At 44.3% G+C, this 16,363-nt stretch overlaps 1 protein-coding gene across 4 annotated transcripts in view; it reads right to left on the bottom strand.

Moving 5' to 3' along the window:
• Nucleotides 1-36: 36 nt before the first annotated feature.
• LOC139809286 (terminal nucleotidyltransferase 5C) overlaps nucleotides 37-16,363 on the bottom strand; it is a 118,366-nt gene continuing 102,039 nt past the window's right edge. For 2 of the 4 annotated variants that reach the window (XM_071772060.1, XM_071772061.1), the window contains exon 2: nucleotides 37-13,230. In XM_071772060.1, coding sequence (XP_071628161.1) covers nucleotides 11,833-13,230 — 1,398 coding nt within the window. In that variant the 3' untranslated portion in view covers nucleotides 37-11,832. Of the gene's footprint in view, nucleotides 13,231-16,149; nucleotides 16,284-16,363 lie in introns of those variants that run through there. The other 2 variants (XM_071772062.1, XM_071772063.1) reach the window with 2 other exon arrangements.

The following is a 16,363-nucleotide window of genomic DNA, read 5'->3' as shown; positions in this document are numbered from 1 at the left end:
AAGAAGAAAGGGAATAAATGACGATATATCACTCGATTTGTATTCTCGGGGTTTACATATTTATTTTCACTTTTTATAGGTATTCTTATAACATTTTTATATATGGGAATATATAATCATGGGCAAGTCAAAGAAATAAAAAAAGAAATTTACCAGATCAGTGCCCATACTTATGCATTCGTAAATCGCACGAAATAGATAGCTCGCTCTTTCTCTCTCTTTCTTTCACTTGTTTTCTTTCGCATTCTCTCTCTCTCTCTCTCTCTTTCTCTCTCTCACTTTCATTAACTCCCTTCATTTTATCTTCTTAAAATACAAACGGGGATAATGTTAACTTTAATATTACAATTATTATTACCAGTAAATCATTCATTAACAATAATCATCGTAAATTCCGTACGCGCGATGTGCGTGCGTCGTTGTTTTTAGGTTTTTCTCGCGTGTACATGTGTATATGTGTATATGGGGTATCGGTTTATTTAAATGTATTATATGCGTTTATTGTTCACGCAAAGTGCGTTTGATCATATCTATCGCAAGCACGTACACACGCACGCACGCGCGCGTCTATGTGGTGTGTGTGTGTGTGTGTGTGTGAACTTAGGATCGAGCTTTCGACTCGCTGTCATCGCGAGAATCCAAAGAGAAGAAGATGGCGAGAACTGACAATTAAACGACTGAACGAGGAACGAAGAGGAACATTTGAGAAAAGAGGATATCGCGGGAAAAGGGAAAGCGCGAGGATAAGAGAAAAAACAGGAAGAAAGGAATAGGAAAGCGCTCCTGGCACGACGGCTTCGCGATCGCTCTAATCGGTCGCCGGAAGTCGGCTCGATCTCGATCTCGAGAGAGCGACCGGCGGAACTTCCGGCATCGCTCGATCCGCGCGCGAAATCACGCGAGGGTGATCTTCATCTCCTGAATCACGCGCCGATCCGCGCGGGATCTTCCGGGTTGAACGGGGCGGGAAGATCGTGCATCGGGAGGAAGACACGCGTGACACACGTGAGATGTGTGCGCGCTCTCGATTTCGAAAGAAAAATTGCGGCGAAGGGCTACAACGATATTTTCTCGTTACAGCGCTGCGTAATGCTCTTTCTCTCTTTCTCTCTGCGCGTCCTACCATTATGATATTGCTATGTCACTACATATCGCAGCAACCGTGGGCTTACACATACATACGACACGTATACATACATACACACACACGGCCAACGCGGTCACTATACTCATTAGCCGCTACTAGAGAGTAATGGCTACTACAGCCATTAATCAGTGTAATAACTTAATTGTAATGGATGGTCGAAGGGACGAGATCTCTTTTCTGACGCGCCGCGGACAATTATGAAATATCGTTGTAGCCGAAATTTCCCATTCGCCATATTCGTAATTCACGAGCGTATGAATTATTAATGCGACGGTCGCGACCGACGTATCGCGCGATCCACCTCCCGTATATATGCAAGATGGAAAGGCGGAAGAGCGGGCTTCTCGCGTGATCTTCACAGACCACTCGTTAATCACTCCTCCTACTTCCCGCGAGATGTTCCGTTGATCGACGTTCGATCGGAATCGGGCGATTGCGATTCGACCGCGATCTCGATCGGAGAATCCTCGACGCCGTACTATACAACAGAGATCATTGTATAGAGATATAATAAATAGAAGACGAGAAAAAAATGATTTTAATTTACAGTACAGTCCGACAGAATTGCACACGGCGATGCGCCGAGTTTTACTTGATTGTTTCGATCGAACGGGACCGTAATGCCGAGCAGGAACAACGAGAACCCGAAGGGTCCAGTAATTCTCGAGCCGATTGTCTCGGAGCGACCGGAAACAACGTGCACTTCCAGAGGATCGGGCCGTTTAACTTCCTCGTTAGTGATGCCAGATCAGGAGGCGTGCCATTATCCTCGACTCGACTTTTCGCTTGCCTTGAGGAGAAGTCAGAAGACAGAAGAAGAAGAAGAAAATCTATCGTGTAAATATCCGAGAAAAATATCCCTTTTTGTACGTAAGTTTCGTTCCCTTTGCATATTCTTTTTTCTTCTACTCTCTCTCTCTCTCTCGATGAAACCCTTCCCTTGGATTCGCCGCGAGGGAAACGTTTGATTCGGCTCGCAAAAGAAAAAATATCTGAAGGGCATCTGGCATCACCGAAAGATACGTAACGAACAGAAAATCATCGTCGTTTCCGCCGTTGAGACGCGCGTCTCGCGCTTCTCATGTCACATTAATCTTGCATACAGCGTTAGATTTGTTGGGATCTTCCTCTCTTATAGACATTTTAGAAGTTCGTTATTATCCGATAATTATCTTCGAAGACTCGGTATCGTGTACGATGCTTTAGAATTACGCTCGTAATCGGACTAGCGCGCCGGAGATATCTCTCGTTGTCCCAATAAGAGAGAGTGCATGTAATCCGTGTGAAATTCGATCGGCAATCAAAGATAAAGAAACAATCGTCCGAGTGTAGTCTTATCGTGATCCGCGTTAGTATCAGAGTTGAACGATGGCAATCACTGGCGCAAGCTCGACAAAAGGAACATTGTGTATATTTCCCTGATTTACACGTGCGAATCATTGTTGAGCAAAAATATTCAGAAAAGCTAATTTTGCTAAAGATTAATCCATCGAAGTCTCGTAATTAAAATATCTTTATGACTGCATAATAAAAAAAAGGGATAGGTCTCTGATACGCTTCAGAAACAATATCGATCTTCAATGTTATTTCTTTCGTGTGACAGGTGTAACTTTAAGAATGCCAGCTGGTTAAAATTCTCCACTTTATTGCGTATTTATTAGATCGCGTTCCACAAACAATATTAACATTTAGTTATCGCTTCTACAATGTGATAATTTCTCGACAATTCGAAGATTGAATACTGCATCGGAAAGTTAATGCAAATTACTGAGGTTGATATGAACGCTATCACTTAAATCGTTTTTGACAAGAACTGCGATATACTACGCCATCGAAGAGACAATTAATTTTGCCGTTGAACAAAGTATGTTGTATCATTGTTATTAACGATTTTTACGAACATTATCGTAGCGCGATCCTCGCGTATTCCGAAATTCTTCGAGCAAATAAAATCACAACGACGTTCAGATCGCAATCGCCTTTACACGGTATGACGTTTTTTTGTCACGACCGACGCGTGATTATCGTGTTCGATGGATCGGGCATGAGGGGATCAAGAGCGCGCAATGCAACTTGATAATTAATCTTATTTGATAAGATCCGCGCGAGCATTCGGGAAGCGAGTAGCGCTAAATATTCGATATATTATCAAGACTGACAAATCCGAGGAGAATATATGAAAACTAGAGATCAGAAGCCGAAACGTCAATTAGCATTGCATCACAAACAAGTCGGTTCACTTCATTACAGACGGTAGTTGCGTGATAAGAGCCGCTGTTAAATAAACAAATCTATAAATCGATGTCATTAACATAAACAAATTCCTCCGGTATTTTCGCAAATTAAATTCATGTTAATTTTTTGAAGAACTCATGTATAATTATGTTAAAACCGGATGTAAGAAGCAACCGACTTATTTCTATGCGGATTAGCTCTTTAGCTCTTTTGCCGAGAAATAAACAGCTGAATAAATTTTGGATTATTTACCATCTCGATCGCCCGGGTGCTCGCTAGACCAATTAGCGCGAGTGATTAAAACCGATCAGCCGAGGGACGCTCGCGCCGAACGTATATGTATTGTATTTTTCCCCGACAATTTACCGTAGCAATTATCTAATTAGCTACGCGGTTCCGCGCTAAATAACGTACGCTACATATAACGACTCACTGGGGGTTTTCATCCTGTAACCTGTTCAAAATTAAAGCGGTTCATTCGCAAGGCAATCTCGATTCGTTCGCCGCTCACGCGTCTAAAAAGGAGCTAATCGCTAACTACGAATCGTTACATACTTATTCGCGTCGTCAGTTAAATCCGCGCAAATTCACACGCATGTGTTCATCAAGCGACGTTAAGCGTTTCAACGCGATCGGTTCCGATTAGGATCAGTAATTGGCCGATCGTCGTTGTCCTCATCACGATCGTAGAGCAGCGACGCCGTACAAGAAAAAACGATTAGATTTATAGATATATAGATCTTTCCTCGCAAAAAATTTAATAATTATATCTTAATATGTATATCAACTACTCTCGACTATATGTAGATCGATAGAATTTAGTTTCCATAAAACTTCTCTCTCCTTCCATTTACTTTACGCCTTAATCTAGCCACAAAAAATAGCGTTGCCTTTACTATACACATACTTTATTATACGAGTCTTATGATTTTCACGAAGTATCTGAGTCCAGACGTACAATCACCGTCCGAAATCAGAAAACTCCACAGGCTTCCGGTTAACGGACGAGGCAAGAATATTATTTATCTCGAGGCCTTATTATTATTGTTATTCATTATTATTATTTATCTGTCGCGAATCCAGTCAAGTCGACGTCGCTGTGTTAATCAGCGTCTTAATTGCTAATTCATTATCTTATCCTTATTACACAAAAGTCTAACGTTAAGAAAATCGACATCAATTTTTTATATTTGCAATTTTAATAACTTTTCATTTTTTTATCCGTTTAATCTATATTTATTTATTTGCTTACGATGTATATATTTATATATATATATATATTAATTTAGTTATCCGATGATAATTAACACAGTCAGAGGCTAACACTATATACAATCACAACCAATTCAAAAATTATTTCGAAGCCTTACTTTAAAATCGTTTCGTGATAGATCGACCTTATCAGTAACTGCAATAACACATCCTTTCAATATTTCCAAACGTTTTATCTCAATTTTTATCGCTGTATATAATATCTATGCGATCCCAGTTCTACATAGAGCACGAGCTCGCAAAAGCCGGTCGATTCTATCTCTCATAGATTCTCAAGCGACGTCGATTCGAAAGATCCTCGAAAGTGTGTGTGTGTGTGTGTGTGTGTGTGTATGTGTATGTATGTATGTATGTGTGTATTACATACATTTACACACATATAAATATATGTATATGTATTTATATAAGTATATACATAAATATATATATACATATATTTACACAAGCATATGTATGTACGCGCTATTTTCTTTTTGCAGTTTGGACGCACACTTCGTCGGGATTATTCTAATAAAGACGCAAAAGGGCCCGCACAGTTCTCTCCTCTCTCTCTCTTTTCTTTTCGCAGCTGATTCGCGTGTAACGTAAACGCGGCAACACGTTTACCTTAAGGTATGGACGAGGATGCGTGGGCACGCACACACGCATACACACACATGTGCACGACGTGCGAACGCGTCCAGCGGCGAGTCGAGTCTCGTGCCTCGTAAAAAGTTAAAAAAAAAGAGAGAAAAAGAAAAAAGAACGCACACACAAAGACGCATGGATATGCGACGAACGAAATTAGAGAAATGTTCATCATGGAAAAGGCGGACTGACCGCGATTTCCCTCGATTATTTTCGGTCCCTCGTTCCCCCCCTCCCACCCCCCTTTGTCGTTAGGACGAATTGAGATTACCCCGGCCACGGGCCCGTTACTCGTCTCTGGACGTAATTATACATATACATATATATCTTTATTTCTATCGACATGTACGTGAAGTATGTATGTACATATATATCCGTTTTCCGCGATCATTCTGTCGTTTCTAAGTCCCTCGGCACCCACCTATTGTCTTTCCCTCTCTTTCTCGCTCGCTCGCATGTAGTAGGTCTTACTAAAGGATTAAAAATCGTAACGGGTAATCTATTAAACACTAAGGACGATAATAGCGTTCTTTAAATACATCTCATCTCTCCTTTCTGCGGCTGTGTGCTATGTTTCCTTTAATTGTAATTACGTTATAGCGTCCCATTACACATATTAATAGAAAGATAAATTCATTAGTGTCGTATTTCCTGTAGTAAAATATATAAACGGTAATGTAACATGAGCGTATGTGTCCTCCGCAATACCTTTCGCAAGAGATATATGTATATATATGTATAGTACATAGTTACGTATCAACCCTGGACCTTAAAGCGCTTAGTGAAAAATCAGAGGGCCTGTCTCGATCGACTAAAGACGAAAGACAATTGCTACGAGAGAACGATGTTATTGATCGACGATCGGGATCTCGAGAGGACGAAGAACTCGGCTTCTGCTTTCGTTCGATTCGTAGGACCCGAGGTGAAGGATCAATCGCGCAAACCGCAAACAACAGCATCGAAGCTTGTATTTTAAGAAGAACTGATATATCATTTTGCAAATTAGATCCGGGTCCGTTTTTTACCGTGCGAATATAATGATTTTCTTATTAACACAATCTTTTTTTTTGTGCACAAGCTCTTACGCAATTTTCTCTCGCATCGCAAAATTCGATAGGTTCTAGATTCTTTTTAAGATACCTCGGTCACCCGATGAAATCATCGAATAAAGAGATCAAAGCGGAAGCCTTTCTACCTACGTTCAGCCTTTTGCGCGTCGTCATGTGAACACTCAGAATTTATGTATCGCGCTTACAACACGTTTTAAAAATACGTGCGACATTCCCGCTTTGATCCTTCCCCTTCGCTCGGGTGTCATCAGTTCATTGGCGTGTCTCGCTACATAAATGCATCTTTATCAATGTGTGGATGAAGATGCATCTACGTTGCTCGGTTTTCTGAAACGTATCGATGCCTCTTCGCTCTTACGACGGTAATGATAACATTATGCAGCCTGAAGATCGCGGCACGGCCTTTTGGTTATTATGTACTTGAGAAAAATTTTCATCCTACACATTACGCAAAAAAAAATATATATATACATATATATTTAAATACATATACATGTACGATTTATATACATACACATATACGTGTACATATGTATATGTATATATACTTCCATGTTTCAATTTTATATCATTTTCAATTTTCATTCGACTTAACGTACGAGTTACTAAAATGCTGCCGACATGGAAGCAAAAAAAAATATCATTCGACTCACATTTCTCGTACTCGTTTTTTTGCTTCTTCTCTCTCACGCTGATATATTAAATTTTGATTTAACGCACAATCTATAAACAAACAAGCTTTCACGTTGATTAACTAGGCAAGCTCGTCGAGATTACTCCCGAGACGCACGCAGAACGCATGTATTATGTAAACTTGTACATTATTATTTTTACTATTTTAGACGTAATTGTATTCGACGACCTATACAAGTTGCAATTAACGTTTATCGCCGAGTAATTAACGTAATCAATGTGTCGTTGATAATGGCAACTAATTCCGAGACTTAACGTATAGACACGGTTAATTATTTCAATAAGTTGGCACCTGTTCCGGCCATCCGCGTGAATTTCTCTTTCGTAATTAGGCGCACGGTTTAAACCTACATAAATACAATCATTAATAACAAAATGCGCTCCGGGACATGCTAGATTCGCTATTCGAAATCTCCAATTCACAAGACGAAGACGTGCGCGTGATAGACAAATAATTTTTTTCGCTCATTATTTTTTAACGAGAGATGCACATATATAAATCACGTATAAAAAAAACAACGCAACAAAATTTGAACAACATATTAATGCTAAAAATGTACGCTGGTTCCGATTTTGTAATTTCCGATTACTATCAGCCTCGCTTCTTACTACCACCACGCTTCTGGATATTTTCGGCGGGCTGCCAGTTGCGATTTGTAGTTATAATTCTATCATTAAGTATCCTCAGATGACTACATTTTCTTCTTCCTTTTTAGCAATATACACTGACGTTAACTTTTGGCATGGCGCCAAAGTAACGGGTGACAGTATAAAAATCGTTCACAAGATGTTCAAGTCGAAATTCTGAAATAAGTCACCATACAAATCAATATTTGTTACGTATAAAACAAATGTTAATTCGAAAGAAAGGAATAGCCTACTTAAAAAAAAAAGAAAAAAGAAAAATGCCTGTATCCGCTGAATTCATTGTTCGCGTCGCCATTTAAATAAAAGAGGTGGAAAGCGACGAGGAGGAAAGCGAAATGAGCTCGCTGCCTTTTATAGATAACGGAAGGCTTAATTCCGCCGACGGTCGACTCATCTCAGGCTCATCTCTGGTAGATTAATTTGTCGATCGATGAGCGCCGCGAGTGGCTCGGATGTGACGCGAAGGGGTAGATAGGGAGTACGACGCTCGACTCTTACTTAAGAATATCATTAAAGCTCGATTGTAGGAATTCGCCACGATTCGCGAAGTGACGAGTCGGCGTTAATATTTTTTTTTTTCAACGCGAGACACGCCGAATCGTTAATGTTAATAACAAGTGTTTTCTCAGTTTTCTGTTAATCGAAATTGCGATGCGGTAAAAAGACTCTAAAGAACAGGTCTCGACGAATCATACCGAAATTTAGATTTACATCTCTCATCATCTTTTCAATTACTTTATTACACCTCAAACATGTACAGAGTATCTGACTATATATAACAATAACATTTCTATATATCCATCAATCTCTCTTATCCTACGTTGCACAATACCCTAGCATATAGGATTTCGTCAAGATTTAGAATTGGATCGAATGAAAATCCGCCACGACGCGGCATGTCGAATGTGATCCAATAGCGAATTTCGCGAACGTCCGATCGACGGATAATTTAAGCTCCCCGTTTATGCCAGGGGGGGATGCCGTTTCCCCGTTTGCGGAAATTCATCGTTCTATAATCGAACGGGCCACGGAGATACGCGAGATACGCGAGAGAGGCGTCTGGGAAGAAGGAGAAGGGACGTGACGGTGGAACAGGCGGTGGTAGTAGAGCGATAGGCGATAGGCCGGCAATAGAGGCACTCCGGCCGCGCCGGCGGCTGGATCTCCTTAGCATTAACACGCGATATACCTGAAAAACCAGTTTGCGGGCTTTTTATTAGGCCTTTACTTTCGCTCGCGAACTGAAAGTAAGAGTGAGCGAGCGAGCGAGGCAAACGAGGCCTGTTAGCGAGCGAGCTAACTAATGGGGTCACCAGTCGATACGGATACGCACGTAAACGGAGACGGAGACACACATACGTACACACACGCACGCTCGCACGCACCCGTATACACGCGCACACGCAGAGACGGACACGTACGCGCGCGGATCTACACGGAGAAAGACATAAGGAAAAGAGGAGAAGATAGAGAAGCGTACGTAAAAGTACGCACATATTTTGCACGTGCACATGTACAACTTGCGCGTATACATGTGTCCACTTACGCGCACGCGAGACCCCGAGCGCCACGTCCGCCGCTGCCTCCGCGTATGTATAACGCGCGGATACACACGCGGATGCATGCGCGCGCGCGCTTGCTACTAAATGTTTACGATGTCTAATAAAGAAAAATGCGGGCTCAGTCGCCGCGCCACGAAAGAGAGAAAGAGAGACCGGGTCTGTTACGTCGTGCCGATCAGCCGCGATTCGTGATATTACCCCCTTTGTTCGACGCAAATCGCGTTCCGTTCATACACGGAGGGCGAAGTAGTTTTGCATTCCCTTGTTCTCTCACTTCTATCTCATCCTCTTTTTCTTTCGCTCGGTCTCTGTCTCGTGTCCCTATCTCCAATCGCCATCCTTTTCTTTCTTTTCTTCGAACGTGTGTGCGCGCCGCGAGTTTCAGGCTGCAGAAATGTGCCACCTTCCAAAACGAATGTTCAGAGGACCCGTGATTAATTTCTCCGCGCGCGGGACGTCGCGCCGACAACCGTAGTTTCTTTTAACGATAGATAATACGTGAGTAAATAAAGAGGAAAAAAAATAACGTGATAGATGCGGTGGTTTTCCGATGGGAGTGGACCAAAGTCTTCGCTCGGCGCGCGCGCGCGCGCGCGCACACGCGGGAATGTGACGCAGATTTCGGACGAGTTACGGCGCGATATGCGATTGTCGAGACAATGGCACTGGATGACAGCGTTATAGTAGAATTAGAAACGTATCGACGTGTTCTGACACAATACAGCATATTACGACAAACATTACGAAAAACGGTTTTCAAATACTCCTCGCTCATCCTCGACATATCTCGCCGTGACTCGAATTACGCTGCACGGTTTTCCTTCTCGTCACGCGGGGTGCATATATTTCGCTCTCGTAGGGAGAGAGAGGTCTAATCATCCCCCATTAAAATGCGGTTGCAGCCACAATTTCCTTTTTAGCGCCGTGTGCCGCTTCGGCCACTCATGTAGTATTTATCGCCCAAGAAAAGCACGGTCGGTCGGACACGTCCGGTGTACGTGGATATGTGAATACACGCGTCTGTGTGTATGTGTGTGTATATATTTGTATATTTGTATCGTATTTACGCTCGCTCGCAGAAATGAAAGAAAGAAACGCGGCTCGGAAGCGTTTCCCTCTCGAGTCGCGCGCATTGCCCGTGCTTGTTCCCTTTCCGGCGTGCCGGCCGTGCTACCCCGCTAACATCATCTTCCCGAGTTAAATCTTATCACGTTATACACAGTATCTAAATGAAATGTGTTCACAGCCACACATTAATTATTTATACATAAATTTATACATATATCTGTATATATTTAAATATATTTATATTTATATATATATATGTATATATCTTTTCGTATCCCTCAACGTGTTTCCTCCCTCACCAAAAATACCCCTTTCCATTCCTTCCTTCGCTTTCTGTCTCTCGCCCCCTGTTGTCCGGCACGCGATCGACTCCGCGATAGAAACGGAAAGCAAACGAAAGATCGAAACAGGGGGGGATTGCGTCTCGCACGAGCTGTCCGTTCATTCGACCACTCTCTCCTGTCTTCCCTGTTTGTACGAAGTTCCGCCGTGGTATATTCCGCCTCGCGTCCACCTTCGACTGTTTCTTCTTCGTTTCCGCTTCCTTCCTGACATGGCCTCGTCCAGAATTCGCTGTACGCAACGTCGAGGTCCGTTCCGTCGACAAACGCTCGTTCCGGGACGATGCCGTCATCTGTTCTCCAAAAATTCGTGTTTAGTCAATAAAAGCGGCGCTCGTTCCATTAATCTAAGACCGTTCTTGCTCTTTAACTTTTACGGTTTTATGTCCGTCCTTTTGTTATAACTCATTCGGAGGAACCGTCTTTTCCATCTTCCTAGTCTTCTCCGATCTCTCTTTTTTTTATTTTTATTTTTAGGCACAACACATCGTTTCTGGAGTCTTTATAGTCTTTTTTTTTTTTGTTGCTTCACACTGCAACTGTAGCCGGTATACCAGTGGTTCGGTCCTAACTTCGCTGCAGCGATTGCCACCGAGTTTATGTTTACGAATGCCTATATAGAAAGAGCAGCACTCGCGATGGCGGAGACTTGCGATAAGAATACTCCGCGCCCCGTACTTGCCTACCGCTTCTCACATCATCGACGATATCATACGTTCGTCGTCCGAGCACGCCGCCTTTTCGATCCACGATTTTGTTGTTGCCGCGTTTGCCGACTATCATCCTCGATGCCGAAGAGATGACGTCTTTCGTATACCGCTTCTGTATCCAAGCATCCCGCATCACCCCGACGAACGTCAACTGAGGAGTTTAGATTCTTTGACGTTGGACACGGAATGATCGATGTTCGCCTCCGCGTTCTTTGGCACCTCGCAAGGACCACAAGCGCAGCAAAAGTCCCCGGAATCTTCCAGAGGGCAATAGAGGCCGTAAGAGCAGAGGTAACAGAATCCGCACTCGTATCTCTGATTGTACCAATGATTGTAAGAATCGACGTGATTGAGTCGGTTAAAGCAGCAACAATCAACGATCGTGGTGGCGTTAGTGATGGAATCGGTGGTAGCGGTGGCGACGTCTACGGATACGACGTTATCGCCGATATCGTCGCATCACGAGGAGCACGCCATCCAGTTGCAGGTGCACGTGTAGCACGCCGTCGTGGGTATCACCGGCGCGTAGTAATAGCCATTGGCGTAAACGTAGGTGGCAGGCGGACCTTGCGGTGCCTGCTGATGACTCGTCAGCCGCTGCTGCTGCTCCTGGCAGAGCACTTGGTAGGCAAGGTTCTGGATCAGGGCGAGTGTCTGCCGTCGCTCGTGGCCCATCAGGCAAACGGTCGACTCTTCAACGACGCTGTGCAGCAGCATCAGGTACTGATACTTGAGGGCCTCCTCCTCGGGCCCGACGAAATGGTTCCACAGGTAGTTCTCAAGTTTGGAGCGCTGCTGTCCTATGTCCGGGAAATCGATGAAGAATCTCGAACACATGTATCGTTCGAGAGTCTTGATGTAATCTGGTTGAGACGGTTTGTACATTTTTACCAATAGGTTGCAGTATTTGAGCAGACCGCCGCCGCGTATCTCCTCGGGATGCCTCGTCGAGATGAGCTTCTTGTGCAGATGGTAGAGCGCCTCCTGGAAATCACCGTAGACGGACTCGCCCACCACGGTCGGGTAAAAGTTCTCAGCGATCGGCAGCTTGCTGCACTCGTAGAACAGCAGCAGGGAATCGAGAACGATTTGGAAGGAGTCGACGGAGAACTCGAATTGCCGTCTCATCGAATCAACGAATTTGAGCTCGACATTTCGATGGCCCCGGGAGTTGCCGAGGGAGATCAGGGACCATCGGTCGCCGTCGTTGTTCACCTTCACCATTTTGCTCACGTAAGCCTCCTTCAGACTGCAGGTAGTGATGCGTTTGCGGCTCACACCTTCCGGCAGCAAGTCGAACAGGGACCCGAGCACCGCGGCCTTGACCTTGTCGTAGTTACGGCCGCTGGACAGTTCGACCGCGAAGATAAGGTCCAGGTCGTTATAGGGCTGGGACTCGGTGGCCAGCACGTGGGAGGCGGCGCCGCCGTTCAGCCGAATGTCACGTACCCTCATGCCGGCGCCCCCGTTGCTCGGATCGGTCTCTAGCTTGCTGCGCACCACCGTCACGAGATCCCTCAGTCGGACCTCCAAGGTGGGGAAGTTCCCTCGGCCGTGAATGCTGACGACTTCGTTCATCACATCGTTGAGGCGGCGGACCTGCTCGAAACTCAGCACCGCCAACCTCTGCTGAGGATCTGGGCAATCGGTGGCGTTGCTGTTGTTGTTGTTGTTGTTGTTATTGTTATTATTGTTATTGTTGTGGGTATTGTTATTATTGTTCGTGTTGTTATTGTTGGTCTCGTTGCTAACATCTCCATTGCTGATGCCGTTGGTTTTGCTGCCGTTTACCTGGCAGAGCGACTCCATCATAGCGACCCGACGCTGGCGTTCCTCGTCGATCTCCAGAGAGCCACACTGCAACAATCAATAAAAGACCAGACTTTTACGAGATTCTCTCTTGCAAGCAATAATTAAAAAAACCGAACATTATAAACGTTCACATTTTCTTTGATTAATTTTATAAATTTTTCAATAAGAAAATGTAACCCCAAGATTTTTTATTTTTATTTTTTGTGAAGGATTTCGTATCATTTATATGAGTTATTTATAAAGAGTAAAGAATATAAAAAATATTTATTTTCCTGTACGACTTCGATATAAATATCTTTAAAAACAATCTTTCCTGAGATTCTGATCTCTCTTCGGTAAACAGATTGTTGTTTCTGTAAAATTATGATATTATTCTTTAAATTATTATCATATTATTCGCATCGTAATCTTTTTAATGGCAGTAATAAATCTTGAACACGCATGCATTTTTCTAAACTGTTGTGTGCATCTGTGCATCACATAAAAACAATGTGCGTATGCATATGCAGATATGCAAATTTACGTTATTACGGAAAATTGTAACTTTTTGATAAATGTGAACCGCGATAATAAAGGTCTTCGTATGCTAATGCTTTCAAAACTCGCGTGATGTTATACAATGTCACACTTTGACCCACGTGCGGAATTAAAGGTCAGATTAAAGGTGAAAAAAAGGCGTTCGTTTTTAGTGCCGTTTATCGTGCATCGCGCGAATTTCCCCGACGAGTGCATCGCCGAGCGCGCGCGCGCGCGCCCTTCGGCGAGTATCTATGTCATGGTGGCTCAAAGTGTACGGGTGCACGACAGAGAAATGCCACGAGGTTACGTCCGGGTACGCGCGACGTATGCGAGCCAGTCAGCATTCAAAGTCCTCCCGGCTATTGGCTTTCGTGCGCGGGTGCCGTTCAGAAAAGCGCAACAAGTCGAAGCGCCGGTACTCCCGGCCCTCCCGGCGTTAACGCGAATATCCTCTTAACTTGGAACTTCAATCGCGCGATGCTCATTCATGCGTCTTTTTAAATTATATCGAAAGTATACACGTAGGGATCTAGCGAAATATAGCTCGGGACATTGAATCCTTTGGCACAGGATCGGGCCCCGATATTTCCCATCTCGGTAAAAATACTGATAAAAGATAGTATCCGCTGTTACGAGGAGTGACGTCATCCGTAACGAATTCTAGTTCGTAATTGGCATTCCAGTTCCCGATTGCCGCGCAAGAGCTTTCATGCGGCGCCGATCTGTCGCCAGAAATCAGCCTATCGGTTATTATCTGACTTCTATGTGTGCTGTACGTGTTTTTAGATAATAGGTGTACTTCTTTGAAAGCAATTATGTCACGAACCAGATTTGTAGCAAGACGTCATGAGAGATACGACCGGGAGTTACAGTCTTTAATCTCGAGCAGCTTTTAGAAACGCGACGTGAAGTCTAGATACGCTAAATGATCGCGCAGATAAATATTCAATGTCAACAGGTTGCGAAAAAAAAAAGATGACCATCAGTCAAAACTTTATTAGAAGTATCGCAGCTGATCGAGGATCGCGGATGAAAGGAGTCGACGGAGACGAGAGGAGGCGCCGCGAGAGTTCTAGAACGTCCCGTGTATACCGCCGAGAAAGCTGGCGTCGAAACTTAGCGAAGGTCGCGCGTCTCGGGACGACCCGAGAAGTCCAAACTGAACTTCGGACTTGCATTAAACTGCTGAAATTAGTTCTGATTGAGTGTCACAAACGAGAATTGATTAGATAAAGTAACGGCGATAAAATGCATTTCCGGCACGTCTCTCTCTTTCGCATCATTTGCCGGAGGATTATTCAGCAACTGTCAATGAACACGCGTCATGTTTACGGATATATAAAAAAAAAGTCGATTTATCGCTCCAGGCTCTACAATCCCCCTTTATTCGGCCCCCATGACTGACACCGCTTCGAAACAACAAAGCAGCGAGCTGTCACTTCTCTGTCAGATACTATACGCACAATCAAGATCATGGATATGCCTTTGACGCACACAAAGTAAACCGCTATTACCACTTATTGACACGGGAGTGCTGTAATGCGGAAGAACGTGACCTTTTCGAACACATCTGTTTGACACTTTCGTCTATTATTGACAGAGCGTGCACCGAGGATCAGCCCGCATTTTTCAAAACCGTCATTCGCCTCGAGCTACAATCTCGCGCTGCTCAAATCTTGGGTTTCGATCCGTAGATCGAATTTTAGCGATTGATAGATCGGGCTTTTCCGCTCGTCAGTTTTCAATGCCGTTGTTTCGTGTATTATATTACTTTCAAAACAACGAGTTTATTACGCTGATGGGTTAGCAGTCCTAACTCGCATGTAAGACAACAACTTCAGCGAGACGACTTCGCACGCTTGTCAGACGTGCCGTCATAAACAAAAGGGTTAATTACTCACGGTAAACCGCCGTATTTCCCGAACGCTATATTATTTGCTTATTCTCGTACGACCCGCGAAAAGAAAACGAGCCAGCGAATCTTCAACCGGCACGCACCTCCTTTTGAAACTCCGACACGACAACAACAGAGAGAAAGCACTCGTAGCGGATTTGGAACGCACGCCGGATACGCTATCACCGCGGTCGTAATGCCTCTCCACGGTATTGTTCCCTTAACGTTGGCACACGATAGCGTAAAGAGAGGCAGCTTCGTAAAAGAAGTCCTCTCTCGTAGACGAGAATTGTGCAGATAAATCACTTTTCCGGAGCTTGCTTCACCTCCGAGAACCGTACATCGACCACTCTTGAAGCGGGGTTCAACGAGCGACGCGCGTTCCTCAGATCGACGCTCTTCAGCGGGCTGCGTGAAACGCAAGAATGACGAAGAAACTGGTATCCGCGGATCTATAGATGCGACGCGAACAAACGCGTTTTCCGAAAAGCGTAGTAACGTCCCGAGAGGGACGTCAAGGAGACGTAACAAAGGACACAAGGTATAACTACCTACAAAAAATACACGTCGGACTGAACAGGTATCACAACGTTGGGCTGGTTGCGTCGTTCGAAGAGACCCGCAGCTGATGAGGGACACCAGCGAACTGAGGCCCGCGCGAGTGAAAGGCGGAGGAGCGGCTGGACTGGTGGTGGCAGCAGCGGCAGCAACGGCAGCAACAGCAACCGCAACCGCAGCGGCAGCGGCAGCGGCGGCAACAGCAAT

Source organism: Temnothorax longispinosus, chromosome 3 (assembly GCF_030848805.1).
Source record: "Temnothorax longispinosus isolate EJ_2023e chromosome 3, Tlon_JGU_v1, whole genome shotgun sequence".
Lineage (NCBI taxonomy): Eukaryota > Metazoa > Arthropoda > Insecta > Hymenoptera > Formicidae > Temnothorax > Temnothorax longispinosus.
This window is presented reverse-complemented; position numbering and strand designations above follow the sequence as displayed.